Source organism: Hyla sarda, chromosome 2 (genome assembly GCF_029499605.1).
Source record: "Hyla sarda isolate aHylSar1 chromosome 2, aHylSar1.hap1, whole genome shotgun sequence".
Classification (NCBI taxonomy): domain Eukaryota; kingdom Metazoa; phylum Chordata; class Amphibia; order Anura; family Hylidae; genus Hyla; species Hyla sarda.
The window spans coordinates 224,129,787-224,150,074 of NC_079190.1; the positions used below are offsets into that span (position 1 = coordinate 224,129,787).

Sequence of the window (20,288 nt, forward strand, 5' to 3'; positions counted from 1 at the left end):
TATTTCTCACAGAAATTGATTGCAGTAACACATGTTTTGCTATACACATGTTTATTCCCTTTGTGTGTATTGGAACCAAACCAAAAGGGAGGAAAAAAAAGCAAATTGGACAAAATGTCACCAAACTCCAAAAATGGGCTGGAAAAAATTATTGGCACCCTTTCAAAATTGTGGAAAAATAAGATTGTTTCAAATATGTGATGCTCCTTTAAACTCACCTGGGGCAAGTAACAGGTGTGTGCAATATAAAAATCCCACCTGAAAGCAGATAAAAAGGAGAGAAGTTCACTTAGTCTTTGCATTGTGTGGATGTGTGTGCCACACTAAGCATGGACAACAGAAAGAGGAGAAGAGAACTGTCTGAGGACTTGAGAACACAAATTGTGGAAAAATATCAACAATCTCAAGGTTACAAGTCCATCTCCAGAGATCTAGATTTGCCTTTGTCCACAGTATGCAACATTATCAAGAAGTTTGCAACCCATGGCACAGTAGCTAATCTCCCTGGGCGTGGACGGAAGAGAAAAATTGATAAAAGGTGTCAACGCAGGATAGTCTGGATGGTAGATAAGCAGCCCCAAACAAGTTCCAAAGACATTCAAGCTGTCCTGTAGGCTCAGGGAGCATCAGTGTCAGCATGAACTATCCGTCGACATTTAAATGAAATGAAACGCTATGGCAGGAGACCCAGGAGGACCCCACTGCTGACACAGAGACATAAAAAAGCAAGACTACATTTTGCAAAAATTAACTAGAGTATGTCAAAATCCTTCTGGGAAAACGTCTTGTAGACAGATGAGACTGAGATAGAACTTTTTGGTAAAGCACATCATTCTACTGTTTACCGAAAACTCAATGTGGCCTACAAAGAGAAGAACACAGTACCTACAGTGAAATATCGTGGAGGTTCATTGATGTTTTGGGGCTGTTTTGTTGCCTCTGGCACTGGGTGCCTTGAATGTGTGCAAGGCATCATGAAATCTGAGGATTACCAATGGATTTTGGGTCGCACTGTACAGCCCAGTGTCAGAAAGCTGGGTTTGCATCCGAGATCTTGGGTCTTCCAGCAGGACAATGACCCCAAATATATGTCAAAAAGCACCCAGAAATCAAAGGCGACAAAGTGCTGGAGACTTCTGAAGTGGCAGCAATGAGTCCAGATCTAAATCCCATTGAACACCTATGAAGAGATCTTAAAATTGCTGTTGGGAGAAGGTGCCCTTCCAATAAGAGAGAAATTGAGCAGTTTGCAAAGGAAGAGTGGTCCAACATTCCGGCTGAGAGGTATAAGAAGCTTATTGATGGTTATAGGAAGTGACTGATTTCAGTTATTTTTTCCAAAGGGTGTGCAACCAAATATTAAGTTATGACAATAATTTTGTCCAGACAATTTTTGGAGTTTGGTGTTACATTATGTTCAATTTGCATTTTCTCCTCTTTTTTGGTTTAGTTCCAATACACACAAAGGGAATAAACATGTGTATAGCAAAACATGTGTTACTGCAATCCTTTTCTGTGAGAAATACTTCATTTTCTTGAAAAATGTCAGGGGTGCCAACATTTACAGTCATGATTGTATATTTTTTAAAGTTTGCATACAGTACATGCATGATTTACTTATGTATGCATACAGTATATAGTGATTGTAATATATGTGTACAATAAAGCTTTGTACTTTTATAATTCAGAAATCCTAGGGAGTGAGCGTGAGTATGCTCTTCAAATAGTTAGTCAAAAGTTATTAACCAACAAAGGTTCCTATTTGGCTGGGGACAGCATCATAATGGAAAAAAGACATATGCACCTGCTGTACCTCAGCCCACCACAGCTCCTGGTGTGACATAACAGATCGCCTGCTCGTCCTGCTACTTCCTACAGTCGCCACTGCAGTGAATGATTGACAGTGGGTGTGGGCAGGGAGCAGTTCCTGCAAATGAGTCTTTTCCTTAGACATCTATGGGCCTCATGTAAACTGATCCTTTAGTGAGCTGATAGTTCCTATCTCCTTTTTATAAGGTGAACTTGAACTGTTTTATCAGAGTGAATGTTGATGTTAGGAAGGGGGGGCAGCATAGGAACCTGATAAGAGGAAAAATATGCATTTTCTCTGATAAAATTTATTACAAAGTTTCTTATATTCACTTGTATAAATTATTTATGTAATTATTTTTTTTTAAACAATAGTGCTTAAGTTTATTGTTTGCCAATATCTCCAAGTCTTATCTAATTCCCCCTAATGAATTGTGCCAGTGCAACCTCCCCCCCCCAAATTAAGCATGCCTCTGCTCCACCAATATAAGGGACCACTGCTCCTCTTATGAACTGTGCCACTATGCTCTTAATGAACTATGCCAATTCTCCCATTACGAATTGTGCCACTGTGCCCCTAATTATCTGTGCTACTTCTCTCTAATGAACTGTGCCACTGTGCTGAAGGAAGAAAGGTGGGGGGGGTATGTCACAACCATGTCACGGTTTTGTGGCACTGCAGATGTAGGGTGTTACTGTGTGCCGGCTGCATTGGAGACAGGCAAACCTGTGATTGACATATAAAACAGCACCAGTCAGCAGGATGTAGTGGGTGGGAAATGTCTGCTGGTAGAAGCAAAGACTGCTGGGAACTGTAGTATACAGCAGTACTGATGAACAGGAGTGAGCAGCATTAGCTGATCAGGGAATAAAAATATGGCATTACAGATTGGCACACTGGTGGAATCCGCAGCTTGTGTAGCATCTTTTTTTAGAACCCGTCATATAACACCTTTAATATTCAAGCTTATATTGGATAGGATATTTGCTAATTTAAAGGATGTCTCTGTGAAACTTAATTACCAAATTATTCAGTTCAAAATAGTCTATACATTATACTTCACACACACTTTTTTGGTATAATATTAAGAAAATGCAATGTTCGGCCCATCCTAGATGTATGGAGGCTATGGAGGATTACTTGAATATGAAGTGAACATGTGAAAAAATAGAAAAAAAAAAGTGTGGGTTTGAAGTTTTTGATTAGATAAAGAGTATTTCAGGAGTAGAGGTAACTAGGATCCCTATAATAGGAGTCTTCAGAGATATTCCAGATCTCTCTATTTATAAAAAGACTAGAGATTGTTAGATTGCTGTTCAGACCTGGACTCCAGATTATTAGAAGCTGGATTCCTCCTTTACTAAACATATGTGGTTGGAAGGATCACATTACTAGGATGGAAATTTGTGCTGGTGCTGCTTCTGAGTGTGTGGGAGAGATAGGGAAGAAATAACTCCTTTATTTCTGTTCTGTATGGGAGACATCATTGCAGCAGATCTCTGCCAATTCTAGAGTTTAATTCAGGAGATAGAGCCAGAAAAGAGAAGCTGATGAAAAATGCAGGACACATTATATGGGGAAGCAGGCAGCTTAGGTGGAGAGATGACATGCAAACTGTGATGTAGATAAATGTAAGGTTATATACTTGCAATAAAAAAGTGCTACAATTATGTTATAAATAATGAGACAATGTGTAAAACTGTCATTAGATAAGACTTGGAGATATTGGTGAACAAAAAACTTGAATAAGCACTATTGTTTGAAAAACTTTGGCATAAATCAATTGTACAAGTGAATATAAGAAACTTTGGAATAGATTTTATAAGAGAAACTGCATCTTTTTTCTCTTATCAGGCTCCTATGCTGCCTCCCCCCCCCCCCCCTCTTCCTGAACTCAACATTCTCTCTGAAAAACAGTTCAAGTCCATTATGAAAGGAGATAAGAAGGATCAGTTGAGGTATATGGATGTCTAAGGAGAAGGGAAGGGGGTAGTGGAAGTGAAAGGGGTGGCTGGAGAATGACAGAAACAGATATAGAGACTGCAGAGTGGCTACAGGATCCATGAGTAAGAATTAGATTTCACTTCAGTAATGAATTCCCCACTTATACTGCTCTCTACTATTCCATAATGTCTCCTAGGGTACCATTTATTGTGTGAATATAGAAGAGAAGGCTCTCCTCTCTGTTTATGCTGTGTATCCCCCCCTCTGATGTTGCCCTTATAGTGCCACCTACATTTCTCATAATGTCTTTTGGCTTTCCAGAAACAGGTCGGTAGTAAATTCAAATTGCTTTAGATATGGCATACCCTTAGGAGATTCTGTAAGGGGAGGGAAGGGTCAGATATGTTTCATTTTAACTGCCTGATCCTATTGTTCTGAGTGGGATAAGTGGGCATCAGGGCTGGGTTTACCCTTCCCCCTCTTCATAGAGCAAATATAAAAGTTTGCTCATGCCCTTCTAAGATGTTTCTTCACAAATATACATATATATATATATATATATATATATATATATATACCCAACAATGAAATGCCTACATATAAAACAATGTTCCAACATTTACTGTTAAAAACTGTATTTACATTAAAAAAATTTAAAGACAAAGATTAAAGATGTTGATAACTTACAGAATTCAGTTTCACCGCTAAATGTAAATCATGGTGCCTTGAACTAATTTCGAGTATTATCAATTTACTGACATTACTACAGTCTATTAGTTGGTCAAGAAAAATGTTTTAAAGGTTTTATCCACTAATAGATACATAAAACATTTAACCTCCTAAGCAATTTTAATATGTATTCAGGAAACTGGTAAATATTGTGGGGAGAAATCCATTAAGATTGTCAGTTACATACTGTGTGCGTAATAGAGTGATGGAATTGAAAGATGTGAATCTAGGTAATAGAAATTTAGTACATAAAATAGTGGGATCATTTAAAAGAAATAGCTGATTTACATTGTAAATGTACGATACAGCTACAATGAAGAAGTTTTATGCAGGTTTTAGACAACTGGTATTAAATCCCACCAGAACTAAGATTAAAAAAGGAGTTTAAAATTTATTCAAAGCAACTAGATACTTGAACATAAACATAATATAGGCAAATAAATCTAAGTAAATATTTTAAGTATGCAAAACTTATCCAGCCATAATGCAATCAATGCATAGGAATTTGCTTCTGCATCCAAGAACGGTATTACTAGTGATGCAAAACATAAAGGCATATTACATTACATTATACTAATGCCTAAGGGAGGAATTATTATCATTTATAAAAGGCTTTAGTCTTTAACAGTGTATTTGCATACAACCACAGAAGATGAATATTTTAATCTATAAAACATATAGTTAGCATCCATACCAATGACTTTAACTAAAACTCACATGGTCATATATGTCCTATTGTCTTATTATTTGAGTTAAGATGGAATGAGCTTACTGTAAAAGGCACTACTATTATTAGCTAATTATTAAGCAATAATAATGTACATACAGTATCTAGGGTCATCTTGATCCCTGGTGCATTAAGATATTGTTCTGCACTCCTGAAGATCAGAAAAGTTATATTAACACCTTGCACAAGACTTATTTAAACATTACTCCACAATTACTTGGACCAAGGGCGCTATAAAAATAAATAATAATAATCTCTAATGCATTAGGATATTCTGACTCAAGACTATAGATGAGTAAGCCCAGCTCAGTGAACCTGTTTTTGCTCAGAACTTTAGAGTAATATCGGCTTAGAGAACTTTTAAACTTTGTCAGGCTCAGCTCATGAAATCCTGGCTAATGCACTATATTTAGCAGAAGGGATAAGAAACACATGCCGTTTTACTGAATGAATGAAGTACTAGGAACGCTGAGACAATGTCAGGGTAGCTCAGTATACCTTGCAGCTTGCAGCAAGATCACATTGCCCCAAGGTTATCCAATCACTGCTTCATACAGCTCCCAGACCAATCAGGAGACTGCATAGGGGTGGGTTTAAGAGGCTGATAAACAACCACATTGCAGCCTCGACCTTGGAGAAAAAACTGGGAGAGAGCAGACAATGCACAGGAACTACTTGATCCCAGAAAGCCTTCACAAATCCAAAAAGAAAGTTGACAAAGCACTTATCAGGGGGCTGACCTTAAACAGTGTAGACTAACCGACAGCTCACCTCCGCCACCTGCACCTGTGCATGGGCCGGATCAGCAGCGTCCCTGACCACGTGTGTGCAGCAAACGAAGAATGACATGGCATGACTAAGGACCGGGTGTAGGTCCAAAACATGTCGGCTTTTGTTCTGTCTAAATACTACCCAATAAAGAAAGTACTGCTTTTACCTGCAACCTTGGGCTGGACCGTCCTTCTTCGTTTTCTGACCTCAAACAGTGACTTCCTGTCACCCATATTACTGTGTCCAGTTGGTGCAATACAGTTCCCAACAGTGTCACTGCAGAATAAACCCATAAAATGTATCACATTACAATACAAAGCAAATTGAAAGCAGTGAGCTGATCTGTGTTTTAACATAAATACTGTAAGAACCTGAAGGGTTAATCTACACTGAGGTCTTTTGTTATTCTGGTTACTGTGGAAATGCCCTGTTCTCTGGATGGTGAGCTGACCTTGTTGGCTTTTCACCTGCTTAGCTCCCTATTTCAACCCTCAGTATTAATCAAAGCCTTGCCTGCGAAAGAGCTCATACTTCTAGCTAGCATTTGTACTGTATTTAGTATTTCTGGCATATTTGAACCATTGGCTCCGCTCTCTGACTCTCTCCTGTTTCTGCGATTTGGCTTTTCTTTTATCTCTTGGTACTGACTCGGCATGTGGACTGTGATATATTATGTGTGTATGTTTAGTTATTATTTCTGTTAGTGTGTGTGCTTCCATACTGTTTCCCAACCTCTGTCTGTATCAAAAGTTTATTTAGTTTACATTTTACTCCCTGCACTTATTCAGGCAGGGACTGTCACTGTGGTTGTGGACCCGTCGCCAAGTGCGGGTATGCAAGTAGGTAGGGAACGTGGGAGCGGGTGAGTTCAGGCCTTCGCTCTTCCCTTCCCATATGTGACAAATACACATTTAAGGCCAAGTTACATATATTTTCTGTGTTCAATCAAACATATAGAGGGAGATTTATCAAAACTTGCGTAGATGAAAAGTTGACCAGTTGCCCATAGCAACTAATCAGATTGCTTCTTTGATCTTTCAGAGACCTTTCTAAAAAGCAATCTAATTGGTTTCTATGGACAAGTGGTTAACTTTTCCTGTGGACTGGTTTTGATAAATCTCACACATAGTATTTTTTACCTGTGTTTAGCATAAATATACATTAAAAGGGTTTAAAGTGAATGTGAAATACACATTTTATTCAGTTATATGTATTTTCTCGGTTTAATCAAACATATAGTATTTCTACCTGTGTTAAACATGAAAACACACTGAAAGCATCGAGAGTGAACACAGAATATCAATTTCAGGCCAAGTTGCCTGTATTTATTGGATTTATTCAAACAGATAGCATTTCACCTGTGTTTTATGTAAAGCTGCATTTGAAGCAATGAAAGTGAGAGTTGACTGGCAGTTTATCTGTCACTTTACAAATCACCCCAATAAAAAAAATGTCTCTTAAAGGAATGGATGGCAGAGGAAGGGAAGCATCCCTACGATAAGAATGTTGGTGGCAATAGCAACACTGTGGGTACCACCCATTTGCCCAGGCCCACGTGATAGGGGATAAGAATATGATTGCAGAGGGTCCAACCACTGGGACCCTCCGCAATCTCCAGGACAGTGCTCCAGTTTTCAAAGAGAGCATGTGCTGTAAACTGCATACGCCCATACAAATGAATGGAGCACGTGCTGTCTACAACATGCACTCTCTCTGACAGATAGAGCTTCATTTTGGATATCGTTGGAGTCTCAGTGGTCAAACTTCCATGATCAGATATTGAAGTTAGTTTTTATTGAAAAACCACTTTAACTTCTGTAAAATACAAATACACACATATTTAACATCAGAACATTGCACAACACGTGGTGACTTTGCTGTGGCTGTCGTCCCACTATCTCTCTCTCTCTTAATACACAAAATATAATCATAATATACAAAAATGACTAAATAAAGAATTTGAGCATGCTGAAAGCATAGGCACTGTATAAAAGCATAGAGAAGTTGGGGAATGTTACGTATACTTGTTCCAGAAGGATTGGTCTAAATGATTTCAATGCACCATTTGAGGGCTCACAATTTAATAAAACCATTACAGTAACAAGTTTTATTTTAGTCAAATAACCAAATTCCTATCTAACCACATAGGTTTTAAATGGGGGAACAGAAAACAGCTAACCTCGGTATTTTATCACCCAACCGAATCTGCAGTAATCAAAACACTGACTATTTTGTATAGTATAATTGTTTCTACGAATTCCATGCTGAAACAAATCACCTATTTGTAGCAGCCAGGATATTGTGGGTCATGTAAGCCCTGAGTAATGAAGTTCACATACTTCTCATAATGTGGGCCTGTATGCATAAAAGCAAAATATTTACATGGACCAGCCATTTATCTCAAACAACAACTAATAAAAAACATATAATAATAATAATATTAATAATAATAAAAATATATTAAAAAAAATGCATATATATATATATATATATATATATATATATATATATATATATATAGATTTTAACAATGAGCCATTTAAAGGTCCCAAACAAGTCTGTAGGTTAACTATGAAGGGGAGAAAGTATCTTAGGTTTAAATTTATGAACCACAAAAAATTATGCAAATAGTGCAAAATTATTAAACCGGGATAATTGTCATTCGCCAATTTACCTCTAATGGATGATAGACGAAACTTAACATTGGCCGCAGTCCCTAATGTGTAGAGAGCACAAATCTATCTGAGAAAATTCTATGGCCGGCATTTACCATTGTAGGTGTAAGTGAAGCATTTTTCTACACCTTTTTTTGTGTGTGCTGGTAATGTGTAGGAGCACCAAACTTATTAAATGGTCACAGAGCATTTGATACATTTTGCGCAGGTCACATTTTCTGAAATTTCCCTCTTCCCACACACCAAAAAACTAAGCTAAGTCTGGGCTGGTGTAGTTTTAGAGACTTTTCAGTGGCTTTGCACCTTTTTTGCGCCTTTTCACAAAAAGGCGCAGTTCAGAAAACCCTTCCATATCATGTGTATTGCTAAAATCAGTGGATTGCTACTCATAATCAGCAGAAATGTGTAAACCAAAAGGTGCAAAAAAGGCCCAAATAAACCTTGCTTGCGCATTTTTTTTGCACCTTTTGTAGACACAAAAAACTGTCTAAAGACAATGATAAATGTCAGCCTATGTGCTGAAATAGCACTATTTGTATAATAAAGAATTAAACACTTGAACCAGTGGTGTCTATACCACATGCTATATACTTAGTGGGGGACATGTATCAAAGATTTTACCCATGTTTTGTGTGTATTTTTTTGTGCAAAATTTTGCGCAAGCCCTTTTTTTGCGCATTTTTTTGCGCACGTTTTGGTAGAGAATGTCCTCCAAATGTGGCCTAATCGGGGTACCTTGGAGTGACATCTATAGTACACATGGATTTATTAACTGTGTACTTTTCCTTTACACCAAAAATTTTGCCGCAAGAGCTGTTTTTTTTTGCGCAAATATAAGCCATCTTGGACTTAACGTAGCAAGATGCTCTAAATCATCGATTCTATTTTCCAAAGAGTGGATTGAGGAGATTACTACATTTACCCGCAATTTATGAAGCTCATTGCACTTGATTGATAAATTTAGCGCTTCTGCACATAATTTAGAATTCGGGAAAAGGTGTAAAATGCTTCTACCATACACAAATAATGATACATGTCCCCCACTATACATATACTGGTATACACTCACTGACCACTTTATTAACCCCTTAAGGACCAGGGGTTTTTCCGTTTTTGTATTTTCGTTCTTTGCTCCTTGCCTTTAAAAATCATAACTCTTTCAATTTTGCACCTAAAAATCCATATGATGGCTTATTTTTTGCGCCACCAATTCTACTTTGTAATGACATCAGTCATTTTGCCCAAAAATCTACGATGAAACAGAAAAAAAATCATTGTGCGACAAAATTGAAAAAAAAAACGCCATTTTGTAACTTTTGGGGGCTTCCATTTCTACGTAGTACATTTTTCGGTAAAAATGACACCTTATCTTTATTCTGTAGGTCCATACAATTAAAATGATACCCTACTTATATAGGTTTGATTTTGTCGAACTTCTGGAAAAAAATCATAACTACATGCAGGAAAATTAATATGTTTAAAATTGTCATCTTCTGACCCCTATAACTTTTTTATTTTTCCGTGTATAGGGCGGTATTCAGGCTCATTTTTTGCGCCGTGATCTGAAGTTTTTAACGGTACCATTTTTGCATTGATAGGACTTATTGATCGCTTTTATTCATTTTTAAATGATATAAAAAGTGACCAAAAATGCACTATTTTGGACTTTGGAACTTTTTTGCGCGCACGCCATTGACCGAGCGGTTTAATTAATGATATATTTTTATAATTCGGACATTTCCGCACGCGGTGATACCATATATGTTTATTTTTATTTACACTGTGTTTTTTTTTTATTGGAAAAGGGGGGTGATTCAAACTTTTAATAGGGGAGGAGTTAAATGATCTTTATTCACTTTTTTTCACTTTTTTTTTGCAGTGTTATAGATCCCATAGGGACCTACAACACTGCACACACTGATCTTCATCATTGATCGCTGGTTTCTCATAAGATCTCAGGCACTGAGCAGTCATTCGGCGATCAGACAGCGAGGAGGCAGGTAGGGGCCCTCCCGCTTTCCTGTAAGCTGTTCAGGATGCCGCGATTAGCCACGGCTATCCCGAGCAGCCCGACTGAGCTAGCCGGCAACTTTCACTTTCACTTTTAGCCGCGCGGCTCAGCTCTGAGCGCGTGGCTAAAGGGTTAATAGCTTGCGGCGCCGCGATCGGCGCTGCGCGCTATTAGAGGCGGGTCCCGGCTTCACTATGATGCCGGGCCCGCCGTGATATGACGCGGGGTTACTGTGTAACCCCGCGTTATATCAGGAGAGCAGGACCAAGGGCGTACCTGTACGCCCTTGGTCCTTAAGGGGTTAAGTACACCGGTTCAATTATCTGTTAACACAAATAGCTAATCAGCCAATCACAGCCACTCAATGCATTAAGGCATGTAGACATGTTCAAGACAACTTGCTGAAGTTAAAACTGTACAATACAGAAATTTATACAATACAGAAGTTAAAACTAAGCATCACTATGGGGAAAAAAGGGGATTTAAGGGACTTTGAATGTGGATGGTTGTGCCAGACAGGCTGATCTGAGCATTTCAGATAGTGATGATCTATGCACAACCATTTGTAGTGTTTACAGAGAACAAATGTGTTGATATCTGAAGTCAGAAGAGAATGAACAGACTGGTTCAAGATTACAGAAGGGCAACAGTTACTCAAATAACCATTTGTTACATCCAAGGTATTCAGAATACCATCTCTACATGCACAACACATTGAACCTTGAAGCAAATGGGGATTAGAAGCACCACTCCACACACACTCCTTTCAGCTAAGAACAGGAAACAAAGGCTACAATTTGAACAGGTTTACTAAAATAGAAGACTGGAAGGATGTTGCCTGGTCTGATGTGTCATTCATATGGCAGGGTCAGAATTTGTTGTAAACAACATGTTAGCATGGATCCATCCTGCCTACAATTCAGACTGGTGGTGGTGTAATGGTAGGGGGAAAATGTTTGGCACACTTTAAACCCCTTAGCACCAATTGAGCATCTTTTAAGCACAACAGCCTACTTGAGTATTGTTGCTGACCATGTCCATCCCTTTAAGATCACAGTGCACCCATCCTCTGATGGCTACTTTCTGCAGAAAAATGCACTATGTGGCAAAGCTCACATTATCTTAAACTGGTTTTTGGTTTGGTTGAACATAACAATAAATTCACTGTGCCCCAATGGCCTCCACAGTCACTAGATTTCAGTCCAATGGGATGTGGTGGAACAAGAAAATCACTTTATGGATATGCAACCGGAAAATCTGGAGCAACTGTGTGATGCCATCATGTCCATATGGACCAATGTCTCTAAGGGAATGTTCCTAGCACCTTATAGAAAGTATGCCATAAAAAATTAAAGGAAAACTGACAGCCGGTTCACTCAAATTAAACCCAATACATAAGATTATAGGGCGAATGAACCAGATTACCCACTTCCAATTCACAAAGCTGGCTATTAGCGATGGAGGCTAATACAACGGGTATCTCGGGAACTGAACGGCAGATTTTGGTATGTAATTAGGTTCACTGGCACTATAACCCTGTGTATTGTGTTTAGTGCAAGTAAATGAGCTGTCAGTTCCCCTTAAAGGCAGTTCAGAAGTCAAAAAAGTCCAACACAGTGCTAACAAGGTGTACCTAATAAAGTAGCTAGTGAGTGTAGATGCCAAAGCTATAATTTCACACTTTACTGCAGTTATATAAAGGCAGAGACCTGTCATTCAATCATTTCCCTCTACATTTATTTGTGTACAAGGAGAGACCTGCCAATCAAAACTAAGCCGGGCAGGGGGTGCCAGTCTCTGCCCAAATTGCACTTTACCCTTTGTACTGACTCATTTTTAATGTTGTATCTTAAATTCTGCATTGAGTAGAACATTACTATAATGGGAAAACCTATTGGGATGTCATGCTGTCCATACTTCAGGCAGCATGAAGCTGCCAGCCTCCCTTCAAAATATAGCCATTGTGATATGAAAACCCCTGAAGGTATTTTACGTTTTGAATGAATTATTATGTGTTTTATACTGCACCGTAGCACAAGAATAAATATCATATCTATGCATAACCTTTCAAATATACTGGCTTTTTTTTTTTTTTTCTTAATTTATCAAAATATATAGGTAGAAATGTCTGCGCTATTGCTGTAGTGCATTTATTGCTTTTCCATCATTTATAAACTGAAGGGACTGACCATCATCAGTCTCTGCCAGAGGCTGGCACTGAGCTATCTATTGGATGGAGCTGTAAATTAGAAGCCATGCTCCTGCTGAGCCCATGGCACAGTCCTCAGCTCAGTAAGCTAGAGATGGAAGTGTTTCCACGCTGTGCCATGTGGCCCCAGCACAGAAGAAGCTGTTGGCAGACACAGTGACTGGCCAAATCGTAATTCTGTCAATCATTGTGTGTGTTGGGAAAGAAGCCTGTGCATTTTTAATTGTCTTGGCAGTCGTGCTGCTTACATAATGGACACCAGTAGGTCTCAGTCCTTCGCCATATGCTTAACTCTGGAGACAAGAGGCTTCTGGGTATAGTTGTAATTACCTGATGCAGAATTAAGTGGACCTTGAAATTAGAACTGGACTGTGACTGTCAGAGACAGGAAGCTTAACTCTTTGATGGAGGTTTATACTCATCCAGACAAAATGTTTATACGGGAATACAGTCATATATTTGAAATGAAAGAAGGAAAAACATTTAAAAATGTTGTTTATATTTGGAAGCATGTATGCTGGCTTAGACGTGTAAGTCAGTGTATGTATTATAGTAATAAGCCATAGCATTAAAATCACTGATAGGTGAAGTGATAATATTGGTTATTGTTATGCAGTGAAACTGTACCTGTCCAGGGATGGGATATAATAGCAAGTGAAAACAGTTCTTTAAACAGGATAAATAAGTAATCATAAGGTTTTGTGTCATGATGGGCATCTCCAAAACAGCAAGTCTTGTGGTATGGTCCTGGTATGCATTGGTTAGTATCTCATACCTCATAAATGTGGTCCAAGAAAGGACAATCAATGTATCAGTAACATCAGAGTCAGAGTCATGGGTGCCCAAAGTTCACTGATAGCAAGGAAAGGCTAGCTGCTTAAAGGGGTTATCCAGGAAACAACTTTCTTTTATATATCAACTGGCTCCGGAAAGTAAAACAGATTTGTAAATTATATATAATCACAGAAAGATAAGCATAGCGACTCAACTTTTGGTAGAAAGTTGTCAGCTGCAGATGTGTCACTCCGGTGGCATCCGATAACCGAATGGAGGTAGGAGCGGGAAGGCATGCGTCAGGCCATGCGTCGGGCCACAGCCGTATCGCACCGTTTGGTGCTTCGTCAGGCCTTGGTCCCATCAGCACTGCGCTGATCCTGCTAACTCTTCTGAAGCCGGCACTTTTTATCTTTTATCTGATCAGGTCATTACCTTTAAAACGCTAACCATTGTTATGTATGACAACAACCACCCAGGGTAAGCAGCCTTGATTTATCACATCCTTACCCACTCCCCGGTGTGATTTACCCTATGGAGCGCCTTTCACTTTCTTTTTGGATACACCAAGGGAAGGCAGAGAGCTGGTTGAAAGGGAGCTCAGCTTTGCATTGAGGGGGGCATGCAAGGGGCATACTCTCCTCACGTGTGAACAGTGGTAGCGACCAAGCTACTGAATTTACTAAGAGGTACGCGCCTTTTTGTAAATCTAACAAACTGAAAATGTGCAGGGCTTTATTTATGTGTTATGAAAACATCACGCATACTAAGTCTCCATTCACTCAAGTGTACCACCCTTGAGATTTCCATTGACTTAGTAAAATATTTCCAATTAAATTAATGTTTGGTGTCAACATAGTTATGAGATTACCTATTATTGTATAAGCTATTGTATACTTGTATACACTTTGAAACATAGTCTGCATGCTCTCCATGTGTGTTTATATGAGTTTCCTCCAACACTCCAAAAACATACTACTAGTTCACCAATTTTTTTGTGATTATACGTGAAAATGCATGCTTAAAATAAAATATGTTAGTACATTTCATTAGGCGTGAACTTAGTCAATGGGGACATATGTCATTGCTTATACACCAGTAACAGATCAATATACAGATTCACTTAAAGGGGTACTCCGGTGGAAATTTTTTTTTTAAATAAACTGGTGCCAGAAGTTAACGGGATTTGTAAATTAATTCTATTTAATAATCTTAATCCTTCCAGTACTCATCAGCTGCTGTATGCTACAAAGGAAATTGTGAAGTTCTTTTCATCCTGACCACAGTGCTCGCTGCTGACACCTCTGTCCATGTCAGGAACTGTCCAGAGCAGGATAGCTTTGCTATGGGTATTTACTTCTGCTCTGTACAGTTCCTGACACAGACAGAGGTGTCAGCAGAGAACACTGCGGTAAGACAGAAAAGATATTCAAAAAGAAAATAACTTTCTCTTTAGCATAAAGCACCTGATAAGAACTGGAAGGATTAAGATTTTTAAATAAAATTAATTTAGAAATCTGTTTAAACTTTTTGGCACCAGTTGATTTAAAAAAAAAATAATAATCCACAGGAGTACCCCTTTAAGATGCATTGTGAATAGGGCCTTCATTGACCAGGTCTGTACAGTCACAGTAAAATGTATTTTTCACTTGTGTATACCTTTCGAGCTTGTGTGCAGCAATCCATTTAAAATGTGCGAGTTTATTCTCATTGTCAACAGAGGTAGCATCTAATGACAACATCTTCATGGTACATTAAGAACCTATCTGGACACAGGTTCATGCTTCTTGTCTTGTTATATTGTTGTCAGAGTCTGTTACTCTACTGCACATCATAATTCTCCAAAAAGTATTACCATAGCTTTCTTCTTCTAGATACTGCGGCCTTTTTTGAAGTTCTAATTTGGCTTGACATTTTCTTAATTTTCTGTGTTTTTTTCTTTTTTTTTAGTGTGACAGTGACAGTGATCAAGAAGCAAAGGTAAGGCCTTGTCTTTTTTTATATTTTTATTATTTGCTACTCTTTTACAGCTGTAAGTATTATGTTTTCTTTATATTTTCTGAAAATGAATGCTGAGCATCACTGTTTAATTTCATGTCAGAAAACCTAAAGCCGAAAACCTCATAACAAATAATAATAATTATTTTTTTCATATAATATGATAAACTGACTACATAACTAACTAAAATAATAAATTGAAGCTTTCTCTATATTCCTTAAATCTTTTGATATCTACAATACAATTAAATGTGCCATTTCCAAAAATATACAAATTATAAAACAATTTGCATGACCAAATGGTGCATTTCCATATAAAAAGTTATACCCAGCAAAGTCTTTTTTTTACTTATGTTGGATACAGCCGTTATAAAAAATAGACACTTTGTGCACCTGTCCATTCTCCATAGCTATACGGAGAAACATGCATCTCTTTTTGCCGCTCTGGTAAATATCTGGCATAAGAAGTGGTGTCTCCATAAGTATGGCATGGCTTATGTTATCAGTTTCACTCCTGTTGGACTACACCAGGGCAAAAAGAGGCTAAAAGTCTGCACATATTTGAGTTGAACTATAGTGAGAATAATAATAATAACCCAAAGGGGAAAAAAAATGGTATTTGGAAAGTCTTACAACTATTTTGTTACATTTTGTTATGTTGCGGCCTTGTGCTAAAACAAAAAGAAAAAAATCCCCCCCATTATTCTGAACTGATTACCCCATGAGACTGTGAAAGCAGAATTTAGGAAATGTTTGAAAATATATTAAAAAAGAACATCTAAAAGCTTTTATAGACACAAATATTCAGACCCTTTACTTAGTGCTTAGATAAAGCACCATTGGCAGTGATTACAGCCCAATTCTTCTTAAAGGGGTACTCTTCTGCTCAGTGTTTGGAACAAACCGTTCCAAACGCTGGAGCTGGCACCGTGAGCTGGTGACATCATAGCCACCCCCCTCATGCCGTCATGATGGGGGGCGGGGCTATGATGTCATGAGCTCCCGACACCAGCTCCAGAGTTCGGGACAGTTTGTTCCAAATGCTGAGCAGCGGAGTACCCCTTTAAGTATGATGCCACAAGGTTTTCTGCCATTCTGTAGATCCTCTCAAGTGAGGTTGGATGTGGACTGCTGATTGACAATTTTTATTTTTCTATTCAAATTAAATAGTCCATCAGGTTCAACAAAGAATAAAATGAAAGTACGGGTACATGAAGGGGAGGGGATATAATTATATATTTCTGCATATGCATAAATATTTTTTGTTTGCATTATGGAGGCATTTATGCTCTTTGAAATGTTTGGTGTAGCAGAATGTTTTTGAACACTTCTCCAGATCTGTGTCTCCACATAATCTTGTCCCTAAACTCTACAAGCAATTCCTTCCCCTTCATGCTTGTTTTTCTTCTCTGATATGCATTGTCCTCTGTGACACCTTTTAAAGGGGTACTCCGCCCCTAGACATCTTCTCCCCGGGTTCCCGCTGCTGGGGACCCCCGGGATCTCCGCTGCGGCACCCCGCTATCATTACTGCACAGAGCAAACTCGCTCTGTGCATAATGATGGGCAGTACAGGAGCCAGAGCATCATTACGTCACGGCTCCGGACCCTCGTGATGTCACGGCCCGCCCCCTCAATACAAGTCTATGGGAGGGGGCGTGGTGGCCATCACGCCCCCTCCCATAGGCTTGCATTAAGGGGGCAGGCTGTGACATCACGAGGAGGCGGAGCCGTGATGTCACGATGCTCCGCCCCCTCTATCACTCGCTCTGTGCAGTAATGATAGCGGGGTGCCGCAGCGGCGATCCCGGGGGTCCCCAGCAGCGGGACCCTGGCGATCTGACATCTTATCCCCTATCCTTTGGATAGCGGATAAGATGTCTAGGGGTGGAGTTCCCCTTTAAAGACATCAAATTAAGGTGTTTAAACATCTCCAAGATGATTAAGAGAAATGGGAGGAGCCAGACATAAATTTCAAGTCTCATAGCAAAGGTTCTGAATACTTATGCCCATGTACAATTTTAGTTTTTCTTTTTTAATAAAGTAGAAAAACTTTCTAAAATTCTATTTTCAACAGATATTCATCATATTAGCGGAAGGTTGCAATATATAAAAATGTGGAATAAATGTAAACCTTTTTGAATGCATTGTTTAACAGTTTCATTCTTTTAAATCCTTTTTCTTGAAGCAACAAATGCATTGACTCAAAATGAAAGCAGTTGTACATAATTATTTCTATATTTCGATTTAATAATGTTAGAATATGAGCAAAAAATACATAAGTTTTATATGAGTTAAAAAAATATTTAAAAAAAATTACTTTAAGAATCCCTTGGGCTCCTACACTTAAAGATCCCTCATGCTTTGTACCATTTTATACCAATCCAACAGACAGCCAATCACTGGTCATGGCTGTGATAATAATAAGACCCATTTCCTCTGTGACCACTGATTGGCTGCCAATGTGATCACATGTTAGGAGTATAAATCATTACTGTAGCTGTGTAACAAAAGACTGCGTGGGAGCAGCATGTGATTTTACTTGTGGGTATTGATTTATTTATTTTTATCACATGGGCAACATATTTGTGCTTTCTTGCTAAACGTATAAAATCCTAAAAGTACATTTACCACTATACATTTCTCGAAATACCAAAAATTTTTTTTTACTTTAATTCAGATTCTTTATTCACTTCTGACTAGTGCGGTTGCTGCTCTAGAGGCCACAATGGAAGTGTATGTGACTGCTGAGGCCAGTGTTTTGCTGAAGTGTCGTAAGAAGAGATGAGCAAAGTTACAGTGATTCGATTCATCATGAACTTCTCGGCTTGGCAGTTGCTTGCTTTAGCCTGCATAAATTAGTTCAGCTTTCAGGTGCTCCGGTGGGCTGGAAAAGGTGGATACAGTCCTAGGAGAGAGTCTCCAGCCTACCGGAGCACCTGAAAGCTGAACTAATTTATGCAGGCTAAAGTCAGCAACTGCCGATCCGAGAAGTTAGGGACGAATTTAATCACTGTAACTTCACTCATCTCTAGTCCCAAGCATAGTGTATGGGGGTGTGATATGTTTTTGTCAACTCAGAACGGGTTAAACGGGCACTCCACTGGAAAACATTTTTCTTTAATCAATTGGTTCCAGAAAGTTAAACAGATTTGTAAATTACTTCTGTTAAAAAAATCTTAAAGGGGTACTCTGCCCCTAGACATCTTATGCCCTATACAGTGGTGGCACCCGCACGATCTCTGCTGTGGTACTCCAGACATCCGGTGCACGGTACAAACTTCGCTCCGTGCCGGATGACTGGCAATGCGGAGGCTTGTGATGTCACGGTCACGCCCAGCTCGTGACTTCACGGCCACGCCCCCTCAATGCAAGTCTATGGGAGGGTGCGTGATGGCAAAAAAATACTGCAAAAAAAAGTGTTTAAAAAAAGAGTTAATAAATGTGATTTAACCTCTTCCCTAATAAAAGTTTGAATCACCCCCTTTTCCCATAAAAAAACCCATGTAAATAAAAATAAATATAAACATATGTGGTATCGCTGCGTGCGTAAACATCAAAACTATAAAAATATATTATTAATTAAACTGCACGGTCAATGGTGTACACGTATTAGTTAAACCACACAGTCAATGGTTTGGTCACTTTTTAAACCATAAAAAAATGAATAAAAAGCGATCAAAAAGTCCGATCAAAACTAAAATGGTACTGATAAAAATTTCATATCACGGCGCAAAAAATTGAGCCCTCATACAACCCCATATGCGGAAAAATTTTAAGATATAGGAGTCAGAAGAGGAAATTTTTCAAACATAATTTTCGTGCATGTAGTTATGATTGTTTTCAGAAGTAAGACAAAATCAAACCTATATAAGTAGGGTATCATTTTAATTGTATGGACCTACAGAATAAAGATAAGTTAGAATACACTGTGTAGAAACGGAAGCCCCAAAAGTTACAAAATGGCGTTTTTTTAAATTTTGTTGCACAATTATTTTTTGGGGTTTTGCTGTAGATTTTTGGGTAAAATGACTGATGTCATTACAAAGTAGAATTGTTGGCGCAAAAAAAAAAAGCCATCATAGGGTCTGTAAGAGCAAATTTGAAAGGGTTATGATTTTTAAAAGGTGAGGAGGAAAAAAATGAAAGTGCAAAAACAGAAAGACCCTGAGTCCCCAAGGGGTTAATCCTTCCAGTACTTATCAGCTGCATGTATGATCCACAGGAAGTTCTTTTCTTTTTGAATTTTCTTTCTGTCTCACCACAGTGCTCTCTGCTGACACCTCTGTCCATGTAAGGAACTGTCCAGAGCAGGAGAGGTTTTCTTTGGGGATTTGCTCCTACTGTGGATAGTTCCTAAAATGGACAAAGGTGTCAGCTAAGAGCACTGTGGTCAGACAGAAAGGAAATTAAAAAAGAAAAGAACTTCCTGTTACTCATACAGCAGCTGATAAGTACTGGAAGGATTAAGATTTTTTTAATAGAAGTAATTTACAAATCTGTTTAACTTTCTGGCACCAGTTGATTTAAAAAAAAAATGTTTTACAGTGGAGTACCCCTTTAAGGTTAGGTTTCCCCACAAGTTTTTTTTTTTTTTTTTTATGGCATTTTTTGGAAAACTGCCATTGCCAGAAGTCAGA

General features: G+C 38.5%; 1 protein-coding gene across 8 annotated transcripts in view; it reads left to right on the plus strand.

Annotated features, from left to right (window-relative positions):
• The window catches only part of AUTS2 (activator of transcription and developmental regulator AUTS2), a 1,469,010-nt gene that overhangs the window by 929,981 nt on the left and 518,741 nt on the right, over window positions 1–20,288 (plus strand). For all 8 annotated transcript variants that reach the window (XM_056556468.1, XM_056556464.1, XM_056556466.1 and 5 more), the window contains one exon: window positions 15,601–15,630. In XM_056556468.1, the coding sequence (XP_056412443.1) occupies window positions 15,601–15,630 (30 nt within the window). The remainder of the gene's footprint in view (window positions 1–15,600; window positions 15,631–20,288) is intronic.